Consider the following 25,070-nt stretch of genomic DNA (forward strand, 5'->3'; position numbering starts at 1 on the left):
CGGGCACTTACGAGGCGGCCAGGTGTTGGGATGCCGCCTAGAAGCAGGGCTGATTTGAGTGACGACCAAGCCTAGCCATCAATATGCTTCGCATCTGACTAGGCTTAACCGTAGCTAAGCCTCAGCCATTTTCTTTAATTCTGTCCTTCATCCATTCCCTAATGGCGTGGTTGCAGTGTGCACTGAGAGCAAGGCAGTTTCTGTGCCTTTCCCTTTCTCATTACAAATTTTCTTCAGTGTACCGGGCTCTTCACGCCTGTCCCTTTCCCAAGTCTCAGATGTAGTCATGCGAACACACATGCTTTGATGTGTTTCCTCACGAATAAAGATTACCTGTTAAAGTGTTCACTGCTGTAGAAATTCAAATTCCAGCTACAGCTGGGGTGTGAGAAATGCTCATGCCAGCCGGAGTGCTTTGCAGCTAGGTGGAGATGTGCGGAATATCTGCTGTGTATTGCCAGTACATTCGGATTAGCGCCACAGGTGAGGTGTAGCAAATGCCTTTTGGTGTCAATTTATGCAGTGGCTGAGTGCCTTTGGGATTCAACTGCTGATCTCAAGGTCGCTTGGGTTCAAATTCTGGCCATGACGGCTGCATTTCAGTGCAGGCGAAATAAAAAACAAACTTGCTAAACCAAGCTATGGCTTAGTTAAAACATTCAGGAAGAGCTTCCGTGCGCCATTTTTTCCTGCTTTTTTCTTCTTTCACTCTTCTTCTTCGTGTTTCTACTCTTTCTTCTCTTACCCTTGGCTTGGCTCGGCACCAATCTGCTTGGGCACTAAGGCAAGCCAAGCCATCTACAGCAGGTTTCAGTTGCACGGTGACCCATGGTCGGCTCCCATTAATGTCTCACCATGAAACTCTTGTGTGCTGTGCTGTGCAAGCCAGCTCATGGTAAGCAACCCCAGGGGGCCTAAATTAATCTGGAGCCCTCCATTACAGTGTCGCTGTCAGCACATATGCCGCTTTGGGGCAATAAAACCCACATACCATCTACCGCCTTTTGCTGAGGATGTTAGAGTTTTTGGGTGCAGTAACCTGTACGGGGGTGGGGGTTGAATTTTGCCTTTTACGCTTCCTACGTTGACGCACTGCTTTGAAGAATGGGGCAAGCGAACTGTAAGATGTAACCTACAATAACTCGAGAGGGGAAGTTGGCTAATGTAATTACCAGTGCAAAAGCTGCAGGGTGCAGTGAGGTCTAGCTGGATCCCAGCTCATAGGTGGCTCCACTGTCTGATAACCTATTTGAAGTGGCCAGGGGAAATGGTGGTGTTCTAAAGTGGACTTTCAAAACTGGCCTGGTCAAAGAACAGGGATCTATATCGTGCGCACGCCCTTTCATCTTGAAACAAAGGTTCATTGTTTCCATGGTCACTCTAGCCTGAGGTACACAGGTGTGAAAGCTTGAAATGATCTTCCCTTAGGCATTCTTCCTGCTTTCTGTAGTTCTAACACAGTAACACTAAAAGAAACATTTTTTGGCACTGGATTCTTAACCATGCTGTTATTTGCAAACAACAAGTAAAGGGCATTTATTCATAGGCTATGTTTTTTCACCGTAGTGGTTAACATGCGTGCAATGTGGATCATACAGTCCATTTTGGTGGTGGTATGTCAAGTACATATTTATTTACCTTGTAATCTTGTATGTTTGCCTGCATAACAGTGTTAGTTATGCAACGTTGCTGTGAACAAATGGTTAGTTTACCTTTATGATATAGTTGGAGGAGGCGTGTAATTATTTGTTTTTCATGTTTAGTGTGTGGTGTTGAGTTTGTGTGTGCCATCTTCCGTCTCACCTTTTCGTATTCTTGTGTATGGATCCGGTACTAGCCGTCGGCTATGGATCCGCTCAGCTTTGTGTATTGGAGATGTACCTGTTATGACGATAAATAAATTAAAAAATATAGCCCGTCAGTCCTCAGAATGCAATGGCTTCCCCTCGTTTGTGCACACAGGGCGACCTCAAGCAGTTTCTGCTGGCCACCCAGAAGGACAGTCAGCGCAAGGGTCCCAAGCCGCCACCGTTGAACCAGGCTCAGGCCATCGGCGTCTGCCACCAGGTGGCGCTCGCCATGGAGCACCTGGCTAACCACCGCTTCACTCACCGGGATCTGGCAGCACGCAACTGCCTCATCACCTCACGGCTTGACATCAAGGTCAGCTGCCCCGCACTGTGCCGCGACTCGTATGCGGCAGAGTACGCGCAGCATCAGAACCGCTCCGTGCCCATCCGTTGGACACCAGGCGAAGCACTCTTCGAAGACGAGTGGTCCACCAAGAGCGATGTTTACTCCTTCGGCGTGCTTGCTTGGGAGGTCTTCACCCAGGGCCTGCTGCCGCAGGGGGACAAGGATGACGCAACAGTGCTCAGGCTTCTCAAGACCTATGAACTGCGGTGGACGTCACCGGCGAGCGTCCCCGCGCCGTTCGCAGAGTTGCTGAACCGCTGCTGGCAGCGGTCACCCAGAGACAGGCCCACCTTCTCCGAGGTGGCAGTCCGGATCGGCGAGATCTTCGTGGATAGCAACGTCTGAAGCCCGTTCGCGTCTTTTTTTCTGTCAGGTTTGTCACATTCGAGGCCATTTGAAGGTGGGGTATCTGCGGTAGGGCGTCACAGGTTCAAAAGGTTGGAGCGCCAGTACCAGTCATTGCAAGCACTCATTTATTGAGGTTCTTGTTAGAGCCTCGTGTTTATTTAATTCATGCGTTTGGCTGGGCTTGTTGAGCGCATGTGTTATCAGCGTCGAATGAAATGTGAACAGGGAGAAAGAAGGTCCTATTTGAGGGAGACAGTGCGGGCACAGTTGATTTTAACTTCAAAAACGCAATGCTCGCTCTTTGGTAATGTCAAATAACACTGCCCATATTTCCTCTCTGCCAGCTAATACTTTTCCTTCTGTGTGCATGTGTGTTCCCATTTGGGTTCACGGTTCACGTTTCATTTAACACTGATGACACCAGCCAAAAAGCCTTTATTATTTTCATGAAGGTTATATGGAGGGGCACATGAATGCATACTATGCTGCCATTTTTCTCTTATTTGCGTCCAGGGTATTCATTTTACACAGTAGACCCACTAAGAGGTCTGAACCAACTTTTTGGCTCGTAAAACTGCCAAAGAACATTTTGGTGCATGCAGACTGCAGAGATCTCTCTGGACAACACTGCAAAGCTGACCTATTTCTGCATAGCAGTGTTTTTTCTTTAATTTCTGGGCTAGTTAGCTCACATTTTTCAAATATGCCAGAATATAGCTCAACACATCAAAAGTGAGCAGATAAAGGTACCTACTCAAACTTGCTTGTGTTTGGTGTACTAGCTGGCCTCTGCCGTTTAAAGACTACTGCTTCTTTCACGTTGATATACTATTTCATATTCCTTTTTCTGAGCACTCATTGAGCGATATCCTGTTTCTCTGAGATTGGCAATATGATGATGCAAAACTGACTGTTGAGACCATGAATACACTGCTACCTAGATTCCACAGTTTTGTTTTTGTATATGACTTGTGCTTGCCTGCTGCATCTTTGAGGGCTAACTTTATCTTGTGCAGATCTCTGACAAGTGCGAAAGTCAGGCCCTTGTTTCTTTTATTTCCACTTGCTTAATCATTACAAGATCACGAACACAGCATCAGGTTTGCTGGCCGTGAAGTGTGACCTTCACAAAGAATAGAAGCTGCTTCTTAACTGCAATGTTCTGCTTGGCAGAGTCAAACTGAGAGCAGCTTTGTATATTGCCTAATGCTACATCAGAAGTGGACAGAAATGAAATGCTAACTCCTGCCCAACTGCACCTTCTGTGTGCTCGCTCATTTTCTTGGCAAAGAATGAGAGAGAACTTTGGCTCCACTTCACACAGGACAGGGAGAGGACTCTTCTTGACTGGTGGCCGGCCATTTAATGCGCAGTTATGAGAGTGAAGTCCTGCTCGTTTCTAGTTGTAGCATATCTGTTCAGTGTGGTGTCACTGGTAGTGGCTGGCAGTCCAACAAGCAGCAAAGCACCTCAGCCATTTGCAAGGTCATGGAGCAGGACAGCATATATGAGAGAGGCTTGGTTCAGTTCCCTGCCACCTTTGAGGTGTGTGAACAGAACACTGCTGGCAGGCACAACCATTGGCGCTAGGTCCCTTATTTGTCCCTACATCTGAGCCTATCACGTGACACCTAAGCCTAACACCTAAGCCTAACTCCTAAGCCTAACACCTAAAGCTACCTCCTTATAGCATCTGACTGGCAGTGTCTTTGACACCACGTCCCCTCATGTGTCTTAAAACCTGACTACTAACGCCGACACCTAACACCTGGGAGTGTTGCTGACTGGCAGCACCTTTGGTGTCAGGTCTCCTGATGCATTCAAACCCCTAAGCCTAACACATGACACCTAGCCAACTGAAACATACAGGGGAAGCAGCATGCATTCGTATCTTTTTCTGGGAAGTCACAGGATAGCTTGAGGATTGGCGGGACTCCAGAAACAGAAGTTAAAAGCAGAAGTGGTTCCTGTCGACTAAGCAGTATGCGTCCTCTTCATTGCCAGGCTTTGCTGTACAGTTCCAATTACATCAGACTGCTCATGAAAGAAGAACAACATGCCACAAACTTCATGGCTGCCGGAGTAATGCTGTTTCTATTTTTCTTTGCAACCGCCGCAAATATTCTTCTGCCTAGTTTTTTCTGTATCAGGCCGTCTTGTTGCTTAACTCTGGCTTCTCCCTCCACAGGAGTGAACACTCTTGCTTATGTTTTAATGCAGTAATTGCAGTCAAGCACGTGTCTGAATACAACAGCGTTAAGTGATTGGAACAGCAAACTGCCACTATTGCCCTACCTTAGTTGTGCTAAGGCTAGTTTGCTTAATCATGTTGGTTGATTAGGGATTCAGCCGTCCAAAGTTGCCTAAGAAACAAAAAAAACTTTTACTAGGCTCGTTCGTGCAGTTCACAAGCTAAATAAAAAACAAGGTGAAGCATAAAGCCAGTATATACAATGTTTTTAGCCAATGAAAGAAACTACGATCAAGTTCGCAAGTAGCTAAGAGCATTCTGCAAAATCAATATGAAAAAAGCAGGTTTGTTTGAAGTGTTATTTTGAAGGTGTGCAATTGAATTGCAGCTTTTGCTGTCTACAAAAGCACAGACGTGTTTTTACTTGTTTCTTACCAAGGTATACAATGCCATATATCTCATCCCATGCTTTATATTTATGAATAAATCTCGCATACGACTGCAGGGCTAAAGAGCAATGTAAACTACAAGCCATCGCTCAATGCGAGCATCAACTTTAAGGGTTCTTTGACCAACGAAGTTTTTGTCATGCTGACATCTCGCGTGATGTTTTATATGCCTTTTCGTCTATACATGTTTTTTACATCTACTTTTGACCCTTCGAGTGCAGTTTTTTTACTGTAAATATGAATATATGGCACTCGTCTGCCCCCCCCCCCAGCCTTTTGGTCAAGTCGTCATGCCAAGTCCAACGTTCCTGGGCTAGTCATCTCTGATCACCACCCTTGATATGGATGACGTGGTGCTTTTTTATAAATGTTGGACAGCTTTTTTATGCAAAAAAATATATACACTTTTACACACATGATATTTGATGTATACATCATAAGTTCGATTATGAAGAATGCAGGAAGTGTGGAAAACGTAGAGGCTCTTAACATTCTGAAAAGTCTTAGCTTTTTTCATGTGCAGTATGGTCTGTGTTGGATGAAGGTTACTGTCAAGCTTTCCGACACTGCCATAGCTTAGCTTCAGTGTCTAACCCTGGTTGCCAACAGTAAAAATGCATTAACAACCAAAATCTACTACATGGCAACTTGGATTTTCAACAAGAGATTATATAAGGTCGCTTTTATGCTTAGGAAAAAGATCATATGGATTGAAAAGTTTGCGATTTCAATATTACATGCTGTGCTTTCTTTGTAGCTTTTGCCACTGATAATTTTACGAGCTGTACATCGTGCACCAATTTTTTGTGAACTTGCTTGGCACAGCAGTTCCCAATAGCGTTTGTTCAGCGATGCATAATTAAAACAATGGAAATGTGGTGATTTTCGAAAGTTCTTTATTAGTTCACCAGAATCGTGATTCTTTAGAACAACTGCTTTTGTTTGGCGTTAGTATAAAATAATGCCAGCTATCCATTCATTCCACGAAGTGCTTGCCTTTAGTACTTGCACTGGTCATCAATTTCATTTTATGGGAGTAAATTGGTGCTAGGCGAAATCCCCTGTGGGATCCAGTCTCTATCCAAAGTTGCAGAGTGATTGAAGAAATGCCACGAGGGGACAACATTTAAGGAGCCAAAAAGGCTTGTGCTGCATCAAAAATAAAGAGATTAAAAGAAGGGGCTTTTCAGAGGGGCTTTGCTCCGATAGAAGGCTTTTTTTAAGCTACGCAGTATAGTTAGGCAATCAGTAGTCAGGTGCAATGCCTGGTAAGGCTGATTTGGGCACCAAGGTAGTGCTGTGGCCATCATCCTAGTGACCATCCTGTGACCATCCTAGTGCTGTGGCCATCAGTAGCCATGCTGATAGTGAATTCCTTGCTGCTATTTGCTACTGTATTCTGCAGGCACAGACAGTTTCTCTGGCTCTAGCAGTGTGACTTTTTTATCTAAGCTGCATTTAATTCCTAGCAGGGCCTATTAACAGGTTTAAAAACATCGAAATGTGCATTACTGCATGTGGTGAACAGTGCAGTGATGTTAAGCACTGGTCCGAATAACTGAGAACATCAATGAACGGTGAGCTTTTGGGTAGCCAACAGAAACTAAAGCATGAAAGCATGTGTTTGTATATAAGGGTGCATTTTCTTTTCAGGATTGGGTTTTATTTGGCGTGAATTTAACCATGCCAGCCAATTCACGTGGTTCTGGGCCCATTAGCAACTCCATTTGAGTGGTTCATTCTTTACAATGGGTAGTAGAGGTCAAAAATTCTTTGCTACTCTGTGTGTGTGTGTGCATTGTAAAGGCACTTGCATGCTGTACTCAGTAGAGCTGTGATGACGGATCAGGACTCGTTTTCTGTTTACCTAACCTATCAAGTAAGCTTTTTGTTGAGAATTAAAGTCAGATGGCACTAGATCATTCGAATTATCCGTCAACTTTTCCTTTCACTGTGTTGTACTTAAAGTTGTACTCTATACCACGGAGCCTGTTAACAAAATGCACAGTCGACAGCAAAAGTTTTTGGGACGCGAGTGTGCGAAAAAATGATTTTTTTGTAGTCACATAAGCAAGTCTTCTGAAATTCTCGCCTGTACTGGTAGCAGTACTATGCAAGTGGGTGCATTAAATTTTTTCGCCCATGTCCTGTAAACTTTTGCTGACAACTGCACAATACACAAAGTTGTCTACAACATCGATATCTGCGTTATGTGTTGCACTGAACAGTGAAGCGCTGGGCAGCTTGCATGTGCATGGTATTTTCTCTATCTCTTTGTATCGCTACTTTTGTTAAGTATGTTTCTTCCCAAAACCGCACCGGCACGATGTCATGTGTTGCGGGTATCTTTACACGCCAGTATTTAAGGCTGTTTCGATGTGCGGGGCTTCGGACGATAAACGCGTTGTTGATCAGAGCCATAGCTACCTGAAGAAAGCACGTAGAAATAGGCAACACATTATATGCAGAGAGCTATGCTTCCTATTAACAAGGGTGTGCTTTGTATTTAGGCAAACACCTGGTTTCATAACACCAGCTGCGTGGTACAAATAGCAAAAAAGTTATTTGTAAGGAATACTGGGTCTGTATTTGCATTTGAGGTCAGCTATTATTCTATTCAGAATTGGCAAATGTTTTCGCAAGTTTCATTTGGTGTGGAACCAGGCATTTGAATACTTTTGAAGTCTGAATGAAAATCATATTCAAATTTTTCATCTCATGTTAACCTTTAAATCATCTTTTCTTCAAAAGGTGTGAGTCTTGCATTTGTATATACATCGTCGCAAAGATTCCCCGAATGCTGGTATTTATGACAGCTGACAAAGAAATGTTTCTGTGGTCACAAACCACACATTGTAGTAAGGTTAAAGTCAAGTGGAAGAAATAGGCTAATGTCATTTGACATAATGCTGTCATGTGTCTGCACCAAATGTCAGTTACGTTATTGAGCATATTGGCATCAGAGCTCTACAGCGGTATCCTAGTACCTTTGCAGCTGTGTTTTGAAACACCGGTGGTTTCAAGGCATTGAGCATGCCCACTGTGCTGCCTTTAGTAGTTTTTTTTTTTGTATGTGTGTATGCGTGTGGAGTGGTATGTTGTAGCTGAAGTGCTTTATTCCTAACATGTATAAAGATATTACATTATAGACACCTCATCTCTGTATCTTTTGTGCTCGTCTGAAATGTTTACATGAAGTGTCCTCTGCCTATTTGTGACTGACCACTTTTTGTGTGTATGCTATTCACATACCCTTAGATTGTGACTGCTATGCGTTTTGTACATAGGTGAACAAGCTTCGAGACTTTTTGAGAGAATAAATATTGCTAGAAAAGAGGTGAATGGTCTCAATCTCGGTCCATCTTCTCCTGATACAGTGATATCCCACCTGTAATATTACAGGTGGGATGGCGCTCTTTTTTTAAAGTGACAATCTGGTATTTTTGAACAGCAAATAGAATCCCCCCCATGCGGAATTCTCTGTGATGCAAATTCTTCGCCCTCGTCTATAGGGCATAGAAGTGACAGCGATGGCTGTAGCGGCCGCCACCTGCTTCGTGTGTGCTCCGTGTGCAAGACCCACTTTGGATGCGCCTGTCTGCAGATGGTGCATTTTCCAAACTGTGCACACCAGCATAACATTGTCACTGCAGGCAAATGCTGGCCTCTGAAGGGAACGCGGGAAGAGGACACTATGTGACTCTTACAAGCACTGATCATCAGCAGAGTTGCATACGGCCTCCCCTACTTACCGCTGCTCAAAGCAGAATCAACGCCATCATCCCTTCATCAATCAAGAACCACTGTACACCGCCAATGACAAGCTGGAGGCCCTGGGCATCCACAACTCCTTTGAACAAATTCAGGAGTCCATTCTTTTTGTTCCTAGTGGAAACCTGTTCATTTGGTGAAAAGGAAATGTATATAACTGCCTCACTCTCCCAGTAAAAAAAAAACATTAGAACCAATTGGACATTCTAAATGGAATCAAGAGGACATTTCCATTGGTTCCAATTGGATTTCCCAATTGGAACCAATTGGTTCCAGTGGTGTTTTTGGACTCCCGACCAATTGGACCCAACTGGACTAGCCAATTGGACCCATTAGGCCAGGCAGTTATTTCACCCAGAAAATATTCACAAAATATGTTATGTTCATTGAGAGAGGTAGCTAAATGTTTGTGAATAATATGCTCTAGAATCTTAGACAAATATTTCTACAATTGAACACATTATAATATGCAAAAGGAAAACTCATTTATGAGGACTGCTGGGAGATGTCGTGCCTAGTGCCAATCAACATTGTTCTACGGAATTGAGATTAACATGTTTTTATGGAAATCAAAGTCAACAGGCACAAATACATCACACGCAAGCAACTTTCAGGCACTAGTAGCATATATTATCTCAATATGTACATCCAGAGAACATACTTCTGCTCCAACTTAATACCCTATTTGTGAGGCTCTCATGCTGGGGCCAGTGGCGCTCACCCACTGAGCGCAGTTATTTAATTTAATTTCAGCTGCAGTGGTGGTGCAGATGATGAGTACAATTTGGTAGGTTAAGCTGCTGATAGCTCTTATTATAGAAACCATATTGGTTCTACCTTGTTTGTCAAAAATGCAAGCGTTCATTGGAAAAATTGGGTGCAGTTGGGCGGTCCAATTGGATGTAATGGGTAAGACCAATTGGGCCCACCAATTGGAAACCCAAATGGTCCAATTGGACCATCCAATAGGAACCAGTTGGAAACTCAACTAGTCCAATTGGAACCAGTTGGAAATCCAATTGGTTCCAATGGTTTTTTTTGACTGGGCTGTAGGTGGAAAAACAAAAAAAAGTTTTTTTTTAGGAAAGGAAACCATATATCTGTGCACCTAAGGGAAAGGAGGAAGGTGGGAGGGAAAGAAGAAAGAGGGAAAGAGGTGCTGTGGTGGAGGTCTCCCTAATAGTTTCGACCACCTGGTAATCTTTAATGCACTGACATCCCACACCACACAGGCCCCTTGTGCGTTCCCCCTCCATCGAAACCCGGTTGGGTGGAACCCAGATACTCTGGCTCGGTAGATGAGAGCCTTAACCGCTCAGCCATCGCGGCCGGTTTAGAAAACAACCACCGCTCAGTTGAGGTGTCCACGGACCCGCTCATTTTCTCAGCTGCTAATAACACTGCGATAAGACAAGTCTGCGAATAGCCCAGTGAACCACAAATATCCATTCGACATACCGGAAAAATCCAAACATCATGTCCTAAAAGGGGCGTCCATTAGATGTGCGTCATAAGGACCACCGGCACGTTTGGACGCGCTAGACGTCTATAGGACGTCAATAATACGATTATTTTTTTTAATCTAGAGCACGTTCACGAAGCATGGACACTAGATGCCTAATATATGATCTCGTGCATGTCCACCAAGCGTGAACAATAGATGTGCAAAGTATGTTAATGTCCACCAAACGCGGACATTGGATGCGCTATATATCTTCGGCGGCTTTAGTGCCACATTCGAACATGCAAGAAAAGCCTTAATCCTAAGATGTGCGCCATGGAACGACTTTATTAAAGTTTTCTTCTATCGGCAATTACTCAGAGCTTTTTAGCGATAATGCAACAGATTGATAATGCGAAACATTGCCATCGTTTGTGATGTAACCAAGACGTACTGGTGGTTCTGTGATCTGTTGACCTTGAGCTACTTGAGCAGAGTGCGAGACGCATGCAGATTACACTCATGTACGTGCTACGCCTTCGATCTCGGCGCCAAGCTGGAAAGAGAAGGCAGCGTTTGCGGGGAAAGATTTCTGGCATTAAAATTGGGCTCCGGCGGCTGCCATTTAAATAAAGAGCGCCCTTTAAGGATGCACTGAGGAAAATTATGGTTGCCTTTATCGACAGATTACCGCATTATAACGACACTCTATTTCCACTGAGCAGAGGATTATTTCGCAAGTAGTCCACGGTGCATCGAGTTGACATATAATGCTTTTTCACGTGTTCCTAAGGGTTGGCTTCACAGGAATTGCCGTTATCGGAGACACACGATTTAAGAGTAAAAATTACAAGGTGCATCGAGTTGACATATAATGCTTTTTCACGTGTTCCTAAGGGTTGGCTTCACAGGAATGGCCGTTATCGGAGACACACGATTTAAGAGTAAAAATTACAAGTGCGTGTTTTTACTGAGGCGGGAAACCCCATTCCCCGCATTCGAACGTCCCAGCAAGTCATCTCTATGGCGACCAAACAATGCGTACTCGCTAAGCCTAGCAGCTTTGTAAACACGCAGGCAATCTGAAAATATGGCGCATTTCATCGCCAAAACTTTGTGGGGCGGGCATCTTCAGACAAAGAGAAAGCTTCGTTCACCTTTAGTTTGCCGTGAGCTTAATACACAGAGTAGCGGAGACAACGAATCGATGGTGAAGCGAGAGGCCCCGCTTCGACGGGCGCCGCCATGTTGCCTGAACGTAGAGCAGCGTTGGGGCGCACGCTATTTCGCCAAAATAGCGTTCGCCGATAACGTTAACCAAAGACGCAGGGCGAGCCTTGCGCTCTGCTCATGCGTACTTTGACGCTTAAAACTTCTTGGGGGCCCTCCTATTCTAAAACTCCCTAATACCTCGGGCTAGCTCATGTGCCGCCTCGTTGCCAGAGATGAAGGCGTGTGCCGGTGCCCAGATTAACCTGATTGCTCTCGCAATGCTCCGTTGTGATCAAATTCTCGCCGCAGAGGGCGAAATCATGCCCTTACGAAAATTTAGGATGACATTTTTGCTATCGCTGATTATGAATGTTGCTTCCGTGCTCACGCGAGCCAGCGCTACTGCAACTTCTTCCGCCTCTTCGGTCAGAAACAGAGCGACAACAGCTTGAAGAAATCTTTCCGTGATGCAGAACCGCATTGCACTTGCCATTCTGGCGATATGAGATCCACAGAAAGGTTGAAGCTTAGGGCAAACGATTCACTTCGACGGCTGTAGACAGTCGCGCGTTTCAAATAATGAAATGTGAATGTTTTCATTACACAACCGCGGCACTTGGATTTCGTGTGAAGTTGACGCGCGTTTCTATAAAGCGCAGGAAAATGGCTAAAAAACAGATTCGTACTAATCCAGGAAGAAAAAATGCACAAGGAAAGCAAAAGTAAACGAATTTTTCGTGAATACTGCAGGCTATTACAGTTCGCGGTTTAATGTCCAGTTTGTCTGCAGTTTGAAACTAGGCCGGTACATGAAACACGCCAGCAAAAGTATCCGGTACCGAAAAAAGTCGGACAATGTTTGGCACGATACGCGTTGCAGAATTGCCTAACACAGTCTCGAAAATAGAGTAGAAAAAAAAAGTCGAGCATGCCGACGCACTTATTGCATTACTCCATAGACGCCATGTTTCAAATCTCACATAAAAAATGATGCTTTGATATCCACTCGTAAACATGATAAGCGCGCTTTCGAAAAAACTAATAAAATTTAGCGCTGTAAAACTGAAGCAAAAAAAGCAACCAACCTAACTATACAGTCGATTGAAGCAACGCAGTTTCTAATCAGAACCCAATGCTAAACAGATTCTCACCGTTGCTTCGCAAAAAGTTTATCCTAAATGATTTTATAGCATATAAAGGTCTTTCCGCGTCGAAGCACAGTTAATGCACACATTGGCAAGATAGCAAAACGGCATCAACATTTGCGGAAATAGTAGATCCGTTGTTATAGCGACGGCATAATTTCCTGTCTTCCTATAGCCCAGTGGGAAGGAGACTCATGTAAAAAAGGAACATTTCTTCTCTGGATTCATCTTGGATCCTTTGGGGCATTGGAAGGCATCAGCGAAATATCTAGAATGCTGTACTAGTTTGTTGCACTCCGCCGCAAATGGGTACTGGAAAAACGGTTTGGCACACGTGAGGTAGCACACCGTCATGAAGAACACTTTTTCGGGTGGTAGGTCTTTGCGCAGCGGCAAAGGGTTGCTTTCTTCATGGAGGTACGATTTCCTGAGGGCAGAGTACGTGATTTCTAGGGCAGGTATCTCTGGAAAGATGGTAGTGTTCTCCGCCCCATATTTACAGCTGGCCTTTTCCAGGAACTTGGCATTAGTCGAGTCCGTCAAGATGGAATCCACCACAGTTCCATTTGACATCCACTTCAGACCTTCGGCGTCTATCGCACGTACAAGCTGCATCGCCATTAAGAACAGAAGCCCTCCGTACAGCATGGCTTTTGTCCCATTCCTGTAGTACGCGGGAGGCGTAGCGACTGCGATTGCCAGTTCCACACTGTTTAGGACGTAGTCGTATCCAGTGTAGTCGGGCAGGTTGTTCCGTCGCAGTCTGAAGGCTTCCAGGTAGTCGCTGGTCGACTTAGATTTGGCTGCGGCCGTACTCGCTAAGGCCCAGTACTCGAAGAAAGACCCTGCGTTTCCCGGGAAGTTGGCGTAGATCCTTTCAAGTTCTTCCTTGTCCAGGACAGCCGCCGGCGGCCAAAGCGCCATCTTCACCGCGGTCAACTTTCTGGAAGCCCGGACTTTGCTTTCTTTGTCCATCCACTTTGAACTGTCGATCTTTTTCACGGCTTCTGCGACAAGGATATCGAAACCGATGTCGATGGTTCTTATGTCTTGAAGCGTGAACAGGGAGTAAACCCCGAGGGCGAGAACGAGAACCTTATACGAGACCTCTACCCGGTGCGCGCAGTAAGCTGGTAGATACATTGCTGCTTTCCTGTCACTGCCGTAGAGGATCTTGAGGAACTCGTAGCCAGCGTAGGGGGACTGGTACTGCACCAGAAGCCAAATCAGATGCCTATTCAGCTGCCTCTTGTCGTACTTTGACAACAGCTCGGTAAATGTTCTGATGAGGGACAAGTCGGTTATGACAAGGTAGTCCTGAAGGGTAAGCTTTGGCTCAAGAGAGAGCCCGAGCTGAAAACCCTCCACCCAGTCGCTCGCCGAGGCGATCGGTACATGGTTGCTTAGCTCGCTGAACCGCAAAAGCGCAGGCTGCATTTTTTCCGAGCTCATGACCGAGTAAATAGCTTCGAGGATGGCTCCCTCCACGTCCCGCACATTTTCTACGTCAGTAACGTTGATGGGAGGTCGACTGGCTGGGTCCGGATAGAGCTGGGTGAGGAACAGCTCCCAATACTTCACGTAGCTGAGTTTCGCGTTCTCATGCTGCTTCAGCATCATGGGAACGTATAGTCCAGGACTGACATGGATGCGCTGCTGTCCGGATGATGTAGGCTTCAGGACAGTCACGGATATCCAGAACGGCGACTGCCACTTGTAAGCGAAGTAGACAATCAAGGGAAGTGGCTCAAAGAGCTCCGCTGGGGGCTCCGGCCAGGTCAGGTCGAGCTTCTTGAGGAACTCAAGAAACGGGGCTAGCTGGGAAGCCCCCGACTTGTAACCAGTGCTGCACATGTCGTACATGGCGAGCGGTTTTTTTCCGGCAGGAATCCTTAGAGTTCCTTGCAGCAGGGTTTCCCTGAAGTGTTTGTACCAGGAGAACCGAAGGCTGTCCATGACCGATGTGACCTGCTCGCTGTAGTCGGATGATGTTTGCCACGCGGAACAGACGTAGGCGCTAAAGTTCTCGCAAGGATCGAGGTTCGAGTCGAGGTATTTGGTGAGTAGATTCGTGTGTCGAACGCAGTCTTCGGTGAGACAGAATTTGCGGGCGTTCGCGTAACCCTTTAACGCGGTTAGGACGATTACGACGGTGACGAGAGCGAAGACCGCGCCACCAAAACAAGTGATCATGGTTGTCCTATTGGTGCTGGAAAACGTCCCTCCTAGGCCTGCAGATTGTGGTCCTCTCACCTGCGAAGAGAAATGAGGCAATGTTTCGGTGTGGCACAAGTACATCTGTAGTTGCATGATTCCCATTTGCCCCTTAGAGACTTTTGCGATCTGCCCGATATATCAACAGAATGAATAGAGTACCAAAAGAGCCTACTACGTCTAGGTTTATTGAGAAATTCCAAAAGACTTCAAAGTTTGTAGACGTGACTGCTCGTGCAACTGAAAACGCTTGATATGCGAAGCTCACGCGAGCTCTCGTCGCACTCCTAAAGGCGCTTGTTTTCAGAGAAGTGCAGCGGAAGCAGAGCGCACAGCTCCGGTTTATGTTCCCATACCATGACGTCACAAACTGTAAATTGAATCACGTGACGCGGCGAGCTTACCACGTGGCTTCTTACCGCCCTCCACCGACAACTTGAAAGGTCAAAGGTCAAGTGGTGCAGCACCAAAGTGGACCACAGATGGCAAGGCAGATGTGCAATCACTGCTGATCTCAAGGTCGTTTCAAGGTCATTCGGAGGCTTACGGTGAAATGTGCGTTAGCTACCCTACTGCAGCTTTCGCTACAAAAAGGAAAAGAACACTTACCAGCATACCAGCCAGCTGCTCGACTGTGTACCATGTGTAGAGCTCCGCAGCCGGAGCTTTGCGCTTCGCAGTGCGAGGCGAGTTGTTGGTCTTGTGGCCCTGGTCGTCGTTGACTGCAGCGGTCTGTAAGCAAGGGGCAGCCGTATTTAACGGAGAGAGCACGTATTACTGAGCGAACTCAAAATAATGCGCCTAGAATTGTAATCTATTCCGCAGACAATACTGGTCACAGAACGCCTTCATCAGCGCGACTTTACGACGACAATGGCAGAGCCTCGAAATGCACAAATGCGAAAGCATTATTAGTCCTATTACGAGAAAAGACGATGGCGCGTGGTAGTGTGTGTACACGCATACGGTATAGAAAATCCAAGCGATGGCAAGAAAAATAAGGTGACGTCATCAATCGGCCGTGGGATGCACACAGCTAACAGAGCACCACCATTTCAGAAAATTATATACATTTCGGTCGTGTATACATATATTTTCCTGGCTGGCCTGAGTGTGGTGCAAATTTTCGCGACCACATTGATACCAAAATTGAAATCAACCGTTTGTAGTACCCCAGTTAAACGATGCGCCACTGTCTTGCGGCGGCAGGTGCTCCCAGCGGTGGGCCTTGTGCGGCCCAGGTTGCTGTTCCCGGCCGACCAATAATTAATTTAGCTGGTACCTGCTACGGTGAGTAGTTTGCTATCCGGTGGGTGGGTTGTGATGACGCAATTTCAGGTGTCCTAGGTGCCCCGCCTGCCTACTGGGTTTCTCTCTGGGTACCAAGTGCCTGAGTAATGATCGTGATTTCTCGCTCACAACGCTGACGCCGCCAACGGCGTTATTAGATTTTTTGGACAACGGGGAAAAGCGACCTGAGAATTACCTTGACATCATGTGGCACCATAAGCTTTGCATTATACCCAATCTAGCGGTCGCTTCTTTCTCGAGAATGTTTTCCATTGGCCATTCTTCCAGGCTCGCTTACATGACGTGAGCAACCTATCCTCTCACCTACGCGTTGATGTACACAGTGTAAAAGTTTAACATGTTCATTGCGGCAGCGATTTTCTGGGCCTTAATCCCTGTGCGTCATGGCCTACCGGTGGGCCACCCTTAGATTTTCTTTCGCGTGGTGTGACCCAACAGTGAACCTACGTCGAAGCAAACTCATTAGAACAGACAACAGATGGCAACAGCAGCATGGCATGAGTGTTTTTCATAGCGTACTTGGAAAATCTGAGCTCTCCCACGGCTTCCTTCAGCCAGTGAGTATTAGTGCCGCACACCAGGAATACACGTGACCTAGCGGTTACCACGGTGCAGTGAACGTAAAGGAAAGCGGTCCTATATGTTTGTAAGCTAGGGATAGTTTTGGATACTTATTCAAGTAAGCGCTTCAGTCTGGTCACAAAATTCTGCTACCGTGTGCGGACGCAGGACTGTGTTCGCGGAAGCCTAACTACGGCTGTAAAAATCTGGCATCATGAAATGAAAGTACAAGCAACTTGAAAATCGCCGTGTGACTGTATTTTGATAGAAAAACAGCTAGGCGATCACTCAAGATTGCGCCGGTTCAAGCATTATCTGCAACCATAACTTCTCCTTACCATCGATTAGAGTATAAACTCATAATATTAAGCAAATGGAAAGGATACCACTCACAAAGTACCTTCAGCGTTTGGGGAAATAGTCACGCACATAGTCGTTCTTACTTTGCGGGCGCTATACAGCATGAACGCGGCCTACATCCAGAAAAGACCCGGCGGGGATTTGTCGTCCACCAATACAAACCCGGGTACTGGCAGTCGTATATTATAGCGAATACTGCCGCAGAAATAGATGGTGGAATAACGAGCTGTGACGGGGAGCAGGAGGGTTAGGGGCGTTTCGACTGAACTCGTACGGGCGCTGCGGTGGCACATCGTTCATATGCGAATCCGTGGACGCGGTTTGCAGCTGCAGTTTATCGAGACTATGGGAAACCTGCGCTTAAGTTTGATATGTCGATCGCAGCGCCATAACACACCGCTTAGTGAGAGGAGCAAGCATTTTTTGGCGCACTTGTAGTACTTTTTCGGGCCGCCGCGGTGGCTCAGCGGTTATGGTGCTCGGCTGCTGACCCGAAAGACGCGGGTTCGATCCCGGCCGCGGCGGCTGGAATTTCTTTGGAGGAGAAATTCTAGAGGCCCGTGTACTGTGCGATGTCAGTGCACGTTAAAGAACCCCAGGTGGTCGAAATTTCCGGAGCCCTTCACTACGGCGTCTCTCATAGCCTCAGTCGCTTTGGGACGTTAAACCCCATAAACCAAACCAAATCAGTACTTTTTCATCCCATCTTTATGCGCTTATTGGCATGAGCTACCGCGCTCTGTCGACGCCACACGTGCCGCCCATCAGCTGTCTGGGCTACGTCGAGACAAGCTAGGCAGTGAATGCTGTCAGCCAAACGCGAGCCTACAATTATTCAGAATGTGCTCTCGTATTTGTAGCGACCCAAGAGGCAGAGGGCAGCAAGTTTTAGTCGCCGAATAGATAACTTGCAGTGCCGCCTGGGCAGCGCAGGTTCCAGATACACGTGGGTGACGCGCCGTGAGACAGAGAGACTTCTTTCCAAATACAGCTAAAACTGTAAACTAATCAAAGGACCCTGGTTACATTATCCCTGGCCAGGGATGTCATTACCTTCGGCGCCGGTCGATCCGCGGCTGCTTCGGCAGGTGTCGCCTCCGGCGACGCTAGACTGCTGGACATTCGCTCCTGTGGCGGCTCCTCCACTGTCGCTATCGAGGATCTGTCCTGGACATTGTCAGCGACCGCTTCGGGGTTGTCTTTCTCCTCCGCGTTGGTATCGGGGCCCGTGGTGACAGGCGACGTAGGAGCTTCGCTAGCCGCACCTTTTTTAGCGGAGCACGCCTTGGCCGCTCCTCGTTGATGCCGCTTGACCACTGGCTGGCTTTGGCTGCGCCTGCTTCTCACCTTCGTCGCCGACACCTAAGTGTATGTTCGTGCATTAGAACACCCCTCACTTATAACTATGAAAGCTGAATACATGATACCTTCGGCTGACCTCATGCTTAATCTGTATGGATGCTGACATGCTAAACTAAATTTAGGGGCGATCATTCATGCCGAGGACATGGAATAGCGTTTTCTTTCGCTCGCAAGCCTCTCAGTTCTGGTTACAGTCCAATTTCGATTCTATTGCAGTTTTGATCTATTTAAATTATGATTGTGTGTTTATTCTCTTTCTATTTCTAAATAAAGCTCGGTAACAAAGCTGACGACGGTGTAGACGGGCATTTGGCGATACAATGATTTGTATGCTTATTATATTTCTATTCCTAATCGCTTGTTTCATTCATTTTCGTGTGCACAGGAACTGCCACTTCCCGGGCCGACAATTGACTGCGCAGCTAACCCCAAACCCGCGTACTGCCGATATCGACACAGGTGTGCTAGTTCATTCACAGCCGGCCGCTCGTTCCGTCAGATACCTGGATATCCAACAGGTGACTCTGCCTGCTGGATGTACTACTCAGAGAGAGAGAGAGAGAGACAGAGAGAGAGAGAGAGAGAGAGAGAGAGAGAGAGAGAGAGAGAAAGAGAGACTCTTTAATGAAATACAGAGAATTTACCCGGCGTTTAAAAATCGCTGGCATGCTACTCTGCGTAGGGAGGGGAATTTGGGAGATAAAGATAGAAGGAGAGCAGTGTGAAAAAGGTAAAAAAAAAACGAAGATAAAATGCAGCCATGAAATGGGTACTAAGGATGCAACAGCGAGTTGCATCCTTACCCTATGTGACCTATGGAATGATAGAGTGCATAGTCCGAAAAATGAGCTGACGAAGTTCACTGCATGAAGAATGCATGAAGGTAACGTACAAGTGAATTTAGACCTTATCGAGATGTCCAATGTCTTTTAAATATGTAAATAGAAAGTTCACTGCAAGTCTCTGTTGCCTAAAGTAGGCTAAGGGACCTAAAACTTTGTCCATTGTTAGGGGCACTGGGCAGAGCTTCTGCATGGGCAGTAGTACATGCATGTACTACTCAGCTTAGCTCTTCGCAATAGCGAATCTCAGTTGACGACCGTTTCTCTTCGATCCCGAATATTCCATCGAAGCTCCGACGCTAAACTACAAGTGAAGCAAATCAGACCATGTTACCGGGCCTTCACCGAGATATTTGGGCGCGAATGGACCTTGAGTTTTCACGAAGCAAATTTATAAAATCAGCCCGCCAAGCAGGAAGGTCATGTCTGTGAACTCTAAGGCAAGTCAGTGTTATTACCTGAGCGGTGGTGGGCAGGGCTAATGCATCCGATGCATTGTTCAACGCCGCCTGCCCCACTGTGGACTCCGGTCGCGTTGAAGCATCGACGTCCTGCTGCTGGTCATGCTCTCCAGCTGCTGCCGGCTCTGCCGATACAGCTCCAGCTTCAGAGGCCAACAGCTTGTTTCTGGGTGTCCCAGCGTTGGTTTCCTGCCCGCCGTTGGAGGGCCGAACGCTGGAGGCTGCTGTGGAGAGTGCGGGATGGGATCCAGTGGTGCCAGTCGCCGTGGAAGATGAGGATCGGTCCGGCGTGAGGGACGCAATGGGGTCCACACTGCTCGCGCGGCGACCGACCTTCTGGCGCCTTTTTTTGGCGTTGCTTATCTGGCTGCCCTGCTTCGACATGATCACCTGGGTGCGCAAGGCCGAGGTATAAATGAGCGTGTCCTAAACCATCGCATGTCAATGATATCACATGCAGCGGAGAGATTTTGACGCCCTGAGCATCACAGCCAAGTGCAGCAGCCGCGTGGCATTAAATAGCTGGAGCTCAAAAGAAATGTTCGTTTGAGTTCTTGTAGCTCCACCCTGGAGTCACCATGACGCATTAAAACAGCCGCCATTTTGGAAGAGAGGGGCTCTGAGTGCGCTACTCCTTGCCGGCACTAAGGATTCTTGTGAGAGCAGAGATGCCATGGGGAGCAGGGCGTTTCGCTGCTCTGATAAGCGAGGTAACGCTTCCGGAAGCGCAAGTCGAGGGACTGCGACAAACTGTCAGTTATCTACAACGTATGTCTTCGTTCTGTACTGTCGTCAGCACGTTTGTCCTGTGGCTGATAAAGAGGCGCATTCAGGTTCCTTTGAAGGCGCATTCAAATCTTGGCACATCATCCTTGTTCCGTTTCCCTTAAGCAAAAATGTCCTAACGTAACTTGGAATCAACCCTGCGCGTCGTTGAGCTGCTTAGCGAATGCCACAGGCACCTTGCTACTGCAGCAGGCTAGCTGTCAGAGATTTAGGCTACAGAAGACGGCTGCGTAGGAGTATCTGCGGGACTGAAGGCAAGGAGACAGTGCGAGGTCGGTGTATTAGTGGCGGTGAAAATCTCTGAATACCAATCGCACGAGAAAAGGTGATTATGAGCACTTGCCAAGAGAATACCTTCTTGAAGCCTGTAGATCAGTGGGTGGCGAAGCTTCTTCGTAGCGTCTTCTTCTTCTGTAACGTGAGCTCGTGCCAGCGTGGAGCTAAGATCATCTTCGACCTTCTCTAATCTGTTATCGCATGGATCTTTGGTAAGTGTTCATCAACGTGTGTTCATTGCGTCTTTTTTTTTTCCTGACTTTGTGCCATTTACTTGCTCAATACCCGTGATCCATCACCTGATTCCTGGCCTCGGGTGTGGGTATGCATAAGTCGAAGCGACGAAACTACACATTGCAGAGTCGGGTAACAAAGTCAGTATGAGTACATAGGAACACGACGGATAAGAAGAGAACGTTTGCTGGTTATCATGTCTGGGTTTTGAATTGGGTTCCTCTATACATTCCAATTCTCCTCTCCTTCGGGGCAACCGCCAAAGGATATGCCCTGAAACCAGCGTGCGTTTGTATTCATGAGTATACAATTATATAAGGCAGATTCCTCTGCTAGAATAAGAATTCACTGCTTTTTCTTTTCCGTCTTCTTTTTTTACAAATTCTTCTCTAAGACACAAAATTATCAAAATGCTCCGGTCCTTGTACATGAGTGCGTTTGTATCCGCTATGCACCCTGAGGGAATCCCCCGCCGTGGGTATGTGCCATTAAGACTGAGGACGTCGTCATTATCATCATCATCACTGGGTTACAGCGGCTGCGGTAAGGCGCGTTTTTTAAAGGGTCATTGAGAACAAATTCAGTTTGTCCTGCAGATTCCTTATGCAGGTCTCAGCAGATATGGGTCCCTGCTCATACGGGGAATCCGGGGATCAAGGCAGCCCACAATAAAACCCGAGGTTTCGTCGATCGGGCAGTAGATGACTCTGGCTCCTGGATCAAGCAAGACTCGATGATAACATATGATTTAACCAATCATTTTAATCTAGAGATAAGAACTTTCCCCACTCCTCACAGAAGCCTGGCCAAAAAACGAGAGGTCACGTGGCGTCGTCTACCGACGGGATTGATACGCACCCCATCACTCCTCGCGCATATTTGTCCTGAACTGTGCTACCCGAACTGCAAGCACTGCGTCCAACAAGCTAACTGCGATCATATCCTCTGGGATTGCAAAATAGAGCCACCTCCGGATGACCTAGTTACCGCTCCTTCTCTCGAGCGGTGGGAGACTGTGCTGGGCAGCTCTGACCCCAGAACGCAAGTTTTGGCGGTGGAGTGGGCTGACAAAGTCGTCGGGGGCAATGTACTCTCGACCACTTAACGCGACCTCTTAGCACCAAGCTGATTCCGACGAATAAAATGTTTTAGAATAAAAAATCCTGTATCGATGATTGCCGCTTTCTACCGACACTCTACTTTCACGGAAAATAAGGTTTCATATGCTGCAAAAGATCAAAAAACGAACTACAGCGGTCGCCAGCATCCGGCTACGTCGCAAGTAGACTGCGGTGCGCCATATGCGAATAGTTTTGTGGTCATGGATCCGAAATACAAGGGTACACCGCCAATCAGTTTAAGATGGCAATCGTCGATTATTTTCGATGAAAACGTCGGAAGTTTGAAGCGAGTCAGGAGAAATATTTTAAGTGCCGCGTTTTCTGGAATATATTTGTATATTGGCGCTAGAAAGAAATAGAAATCTAACTGCTGGTTATTGGTTATTGAGGAAAGAAGATGGCTCAGGAATTGTCTCACATCTCGGTGGGCACCCGAACCAGTCCATAAGGGAAGGGAGGGAGGTGGGAGTGAAGAAAGAGAGGAAGAGGTGCCCTAGTGGAGGGCTCCGGAATAATTTCGACCACCTGGGGATCTTGCACGAGCACTGGCATCTCATAACATACGGGCGCCTTTGCATTTCGCCTCCACCGAAACGTGGCCGCCGCGGCAGGGTTCGAACCCTGGAAGTCCAGCTCAGTCACCGAGTACCCTAACCACTGAGCCACTCCTTCGCTATTTGTGGCGTTATGGTTACGGCCAAGCCTGGGAACCAGGAGATCGAAACTGTTGAGTGAACTCGGGCATTGCCGTCGGAGGATGAATGGCTTGAGGTCCTTTCAAGGCGGACCGATACGGCTAGAAGGCATTCTTCATACGCAACTAGCATGGCTAGTATATTTGAAGGGAGTTGATTGCGAGCCAAGGCTCGCAAAGCAGCCTGTGAGTCCGTGATGATTCTGAGTGCCGGGGAGTGGTGCTCATGTCCAGAGATAGCTTGTACAAAGGCCAGCATTTCTGGCGTCGCCGCGCAGGTTGTGCCTTCGGGCAAGCGGAGGCAGATGGTTGACCCCGTGCTCTCGCAGTATTGTCGCGTCACGTTGGATGACCACCTATCATTTTTTTAGAGCGTTAGTTCTAGTCGCGTTTCGAACCTCCGAGTTATGTTAATGCACGGGCAGAATCCAAGATGGCGGCCTCTACAGCAACGACATTGTATTCCAGTGGTTGCCAAGGTAACCGAAGTGGTTACATAGTGGAACAAAATAATGACAGGCGGCAGCGTGATACCCGAGCAGCACAACTCGAAAATAAACTATGTCGATCTGGTATATATATCCCTGTCTGGCAGGCGTCAAAGTCGGGCCCCTTAGTCCCGACATTTACGTAAAATCTCTGGGCTGTTTGCCGCAAAAGGTTGCGTATGGTGTCATACGACTGAGGCGCAGCATAAACATCCTAGTGAAGTTAGAGCTTAAGTAGTGGCAAGGATTCGAACCGGCACCTATGTGCTCCCGATTCCACGTCTTTACGAATCTTCATACGAACACTGCGGCTCAACCGTTTGTCGCAGAGTCTTCGGGGTGGTGGCATACGATTTCGAGGTTCGTGCAGAATAAACTTCATAGTTAAGTTAGTTTCTAGCTCGCGACAGGGATTCGAACCAGCTACCTATTGCCACGTATCATTGTAGTGTTTGTTCGTTCACGCTCAAGGCTGCAGGAAAGGGCTGTTATCATTTTTGTTCGTGACGCTAGAAGTGACCAGTCTAATCTCGATTGATCGCAGCCATGAGAGGCTGCTTCTAGGTTTTTCCAGATTACTGTAGATGATCTTGTCCTGCTATCTGGAAGTATCCTTGCCGGCTTTAAATTGAGCGATTCCGCGAGCAGCGGACATTCGTAGTTCGACGATTGACGAGCACGCTTGTTGCTTACGCCGCCACCGAGTGAGTCAGTTCTTTTGCGGGCGCAAGTCAGCCCAAATAAAGAGCTTCGTTTGCAAGTCTTTCTGGTGTCTTCGTGACCGCTGGACTGCCGTCACTACAACGTGACATCTGGTGGAGGTGCGGGGTAGCCTCCCATGTTCCGGACTCCCCCTACAAGTCGTGACGCCAGCCCCCTGAGACATCTACCGCAGGACCTGAGTCCAGTCCACCGCGCAAGCCGACGCCTGCAAGGGGACACACTTGAGTTCGGGGTTCTGCCGGACCCTACCCGAAAGCGAAAGCCAGCAGCAACGTCCACCATGAGCCTTCCCCAGGCGACGACTCCAGTCATTATTCAGCAGCCCCGGGTGCCACCAACCCCGACCCGGCCAGCGACCAGCGGAAATCGAGGAGTTTTTGCGTCGGGAAGAATGCTCACCGCCCAACCGCCTATCACGTTCACCGTCGCCATCGTCGCCGCGCTTTGTATTTCCTAGCCGAGGCTACGTAGTGCGTGGACGCTCCCCCAGGCCCCGAAGGTTAAACCGAATGAAGCAGCCTCTGGACGTGAGGTTGCTTATGAGCGCAAGAACTAAGATCCTCCATGAACGAAAACACAAGACTATGCCTCAACTAGGACGACCCCTAGGATGACGACCCCAACGACAACGACGACCCCAACGACAACGACGACCCCAACGACAACGACGACCCCTACGACGACGACGACCCCTACGACGACCCCTACGACGACCCCTACGACGACCCCTACGACGACCCCTACGACGACCCCTACGACGACCCCAACGACGACGACGACGACCCCTACGACGACGACGACCCCTACGACGACGACGATCCCTGCGACGACGACGACTACTACGACGACAAAAACTACGACAACACCGACGACAACACCGACGA

The 25,070-nt window shown here is 47.5% G+C and overlaps 2 protein-coding genes across 2 annotated transcripts in view; one reads left to right on the forward strand and one right to left on the reverse strand.

The window, feature by feature from the left end:
• LOC149331297 (inactive tyrosine-protein kinase 7-like) overlaps window positions 1-8,526 on the forward strand; it is a 168,551-nt gene extending 160,025 nt beyond the window's left edge. Inside the window, exon 13 of the mRNA XM_089556440.1 lies at window positions 1,963-8,526. Within this exon, the coding sequence (XP_089412566.1) occupies window positions 1,963-2,541 (579 nt within the window). The 3' untranslated portion in view covers window positions 2,542-8,526. The remainder of the gene's footprint in view (window positions 1-1,962) is intronic.
• A 4,419-nt stretch (window positions 8,527-12,945) lies between these two features.
• LOC149331300 (endothelin-converting enzyme 1-like) lies at window positions 12,946-20,248 on the reverse strand. The gene is made up of 4 exons (XM_089557331.1): window positions 19,862-20,248; window positions 18,253-18,561; window positions 15,577-15,699; window positions 12,946-15,006 (listed from the first exon to the last, which is right to left on the reverse strand). The coding sequence occupies exons 1-4, from the start codon at window positions 20,246-20,248 to the stop codon at window positions 12,946-12,948; spliced, it is 2,880 nt and encodes a 959-aa protein (XP_089413457.1).
• Window positions 20,249-25,070: the final 4,822 nt, after the last annotated feature.

Source organism: Amblyomma mixtum, chromosome 8 (genome assembly GCF_055824585.1).
Source record: "Amblyomma mixtum isolate Tamu chromosome 8, ASM5582458v1, whole genome shotgun sequence".
NCBI classification, from domain to species: domain Eukaryota; kingdom Metazoa; phylum Arthropoda; class Arachnida; order Ixodida; family Ixodidae; genus Amblyomma; species Amblyomma mixtum.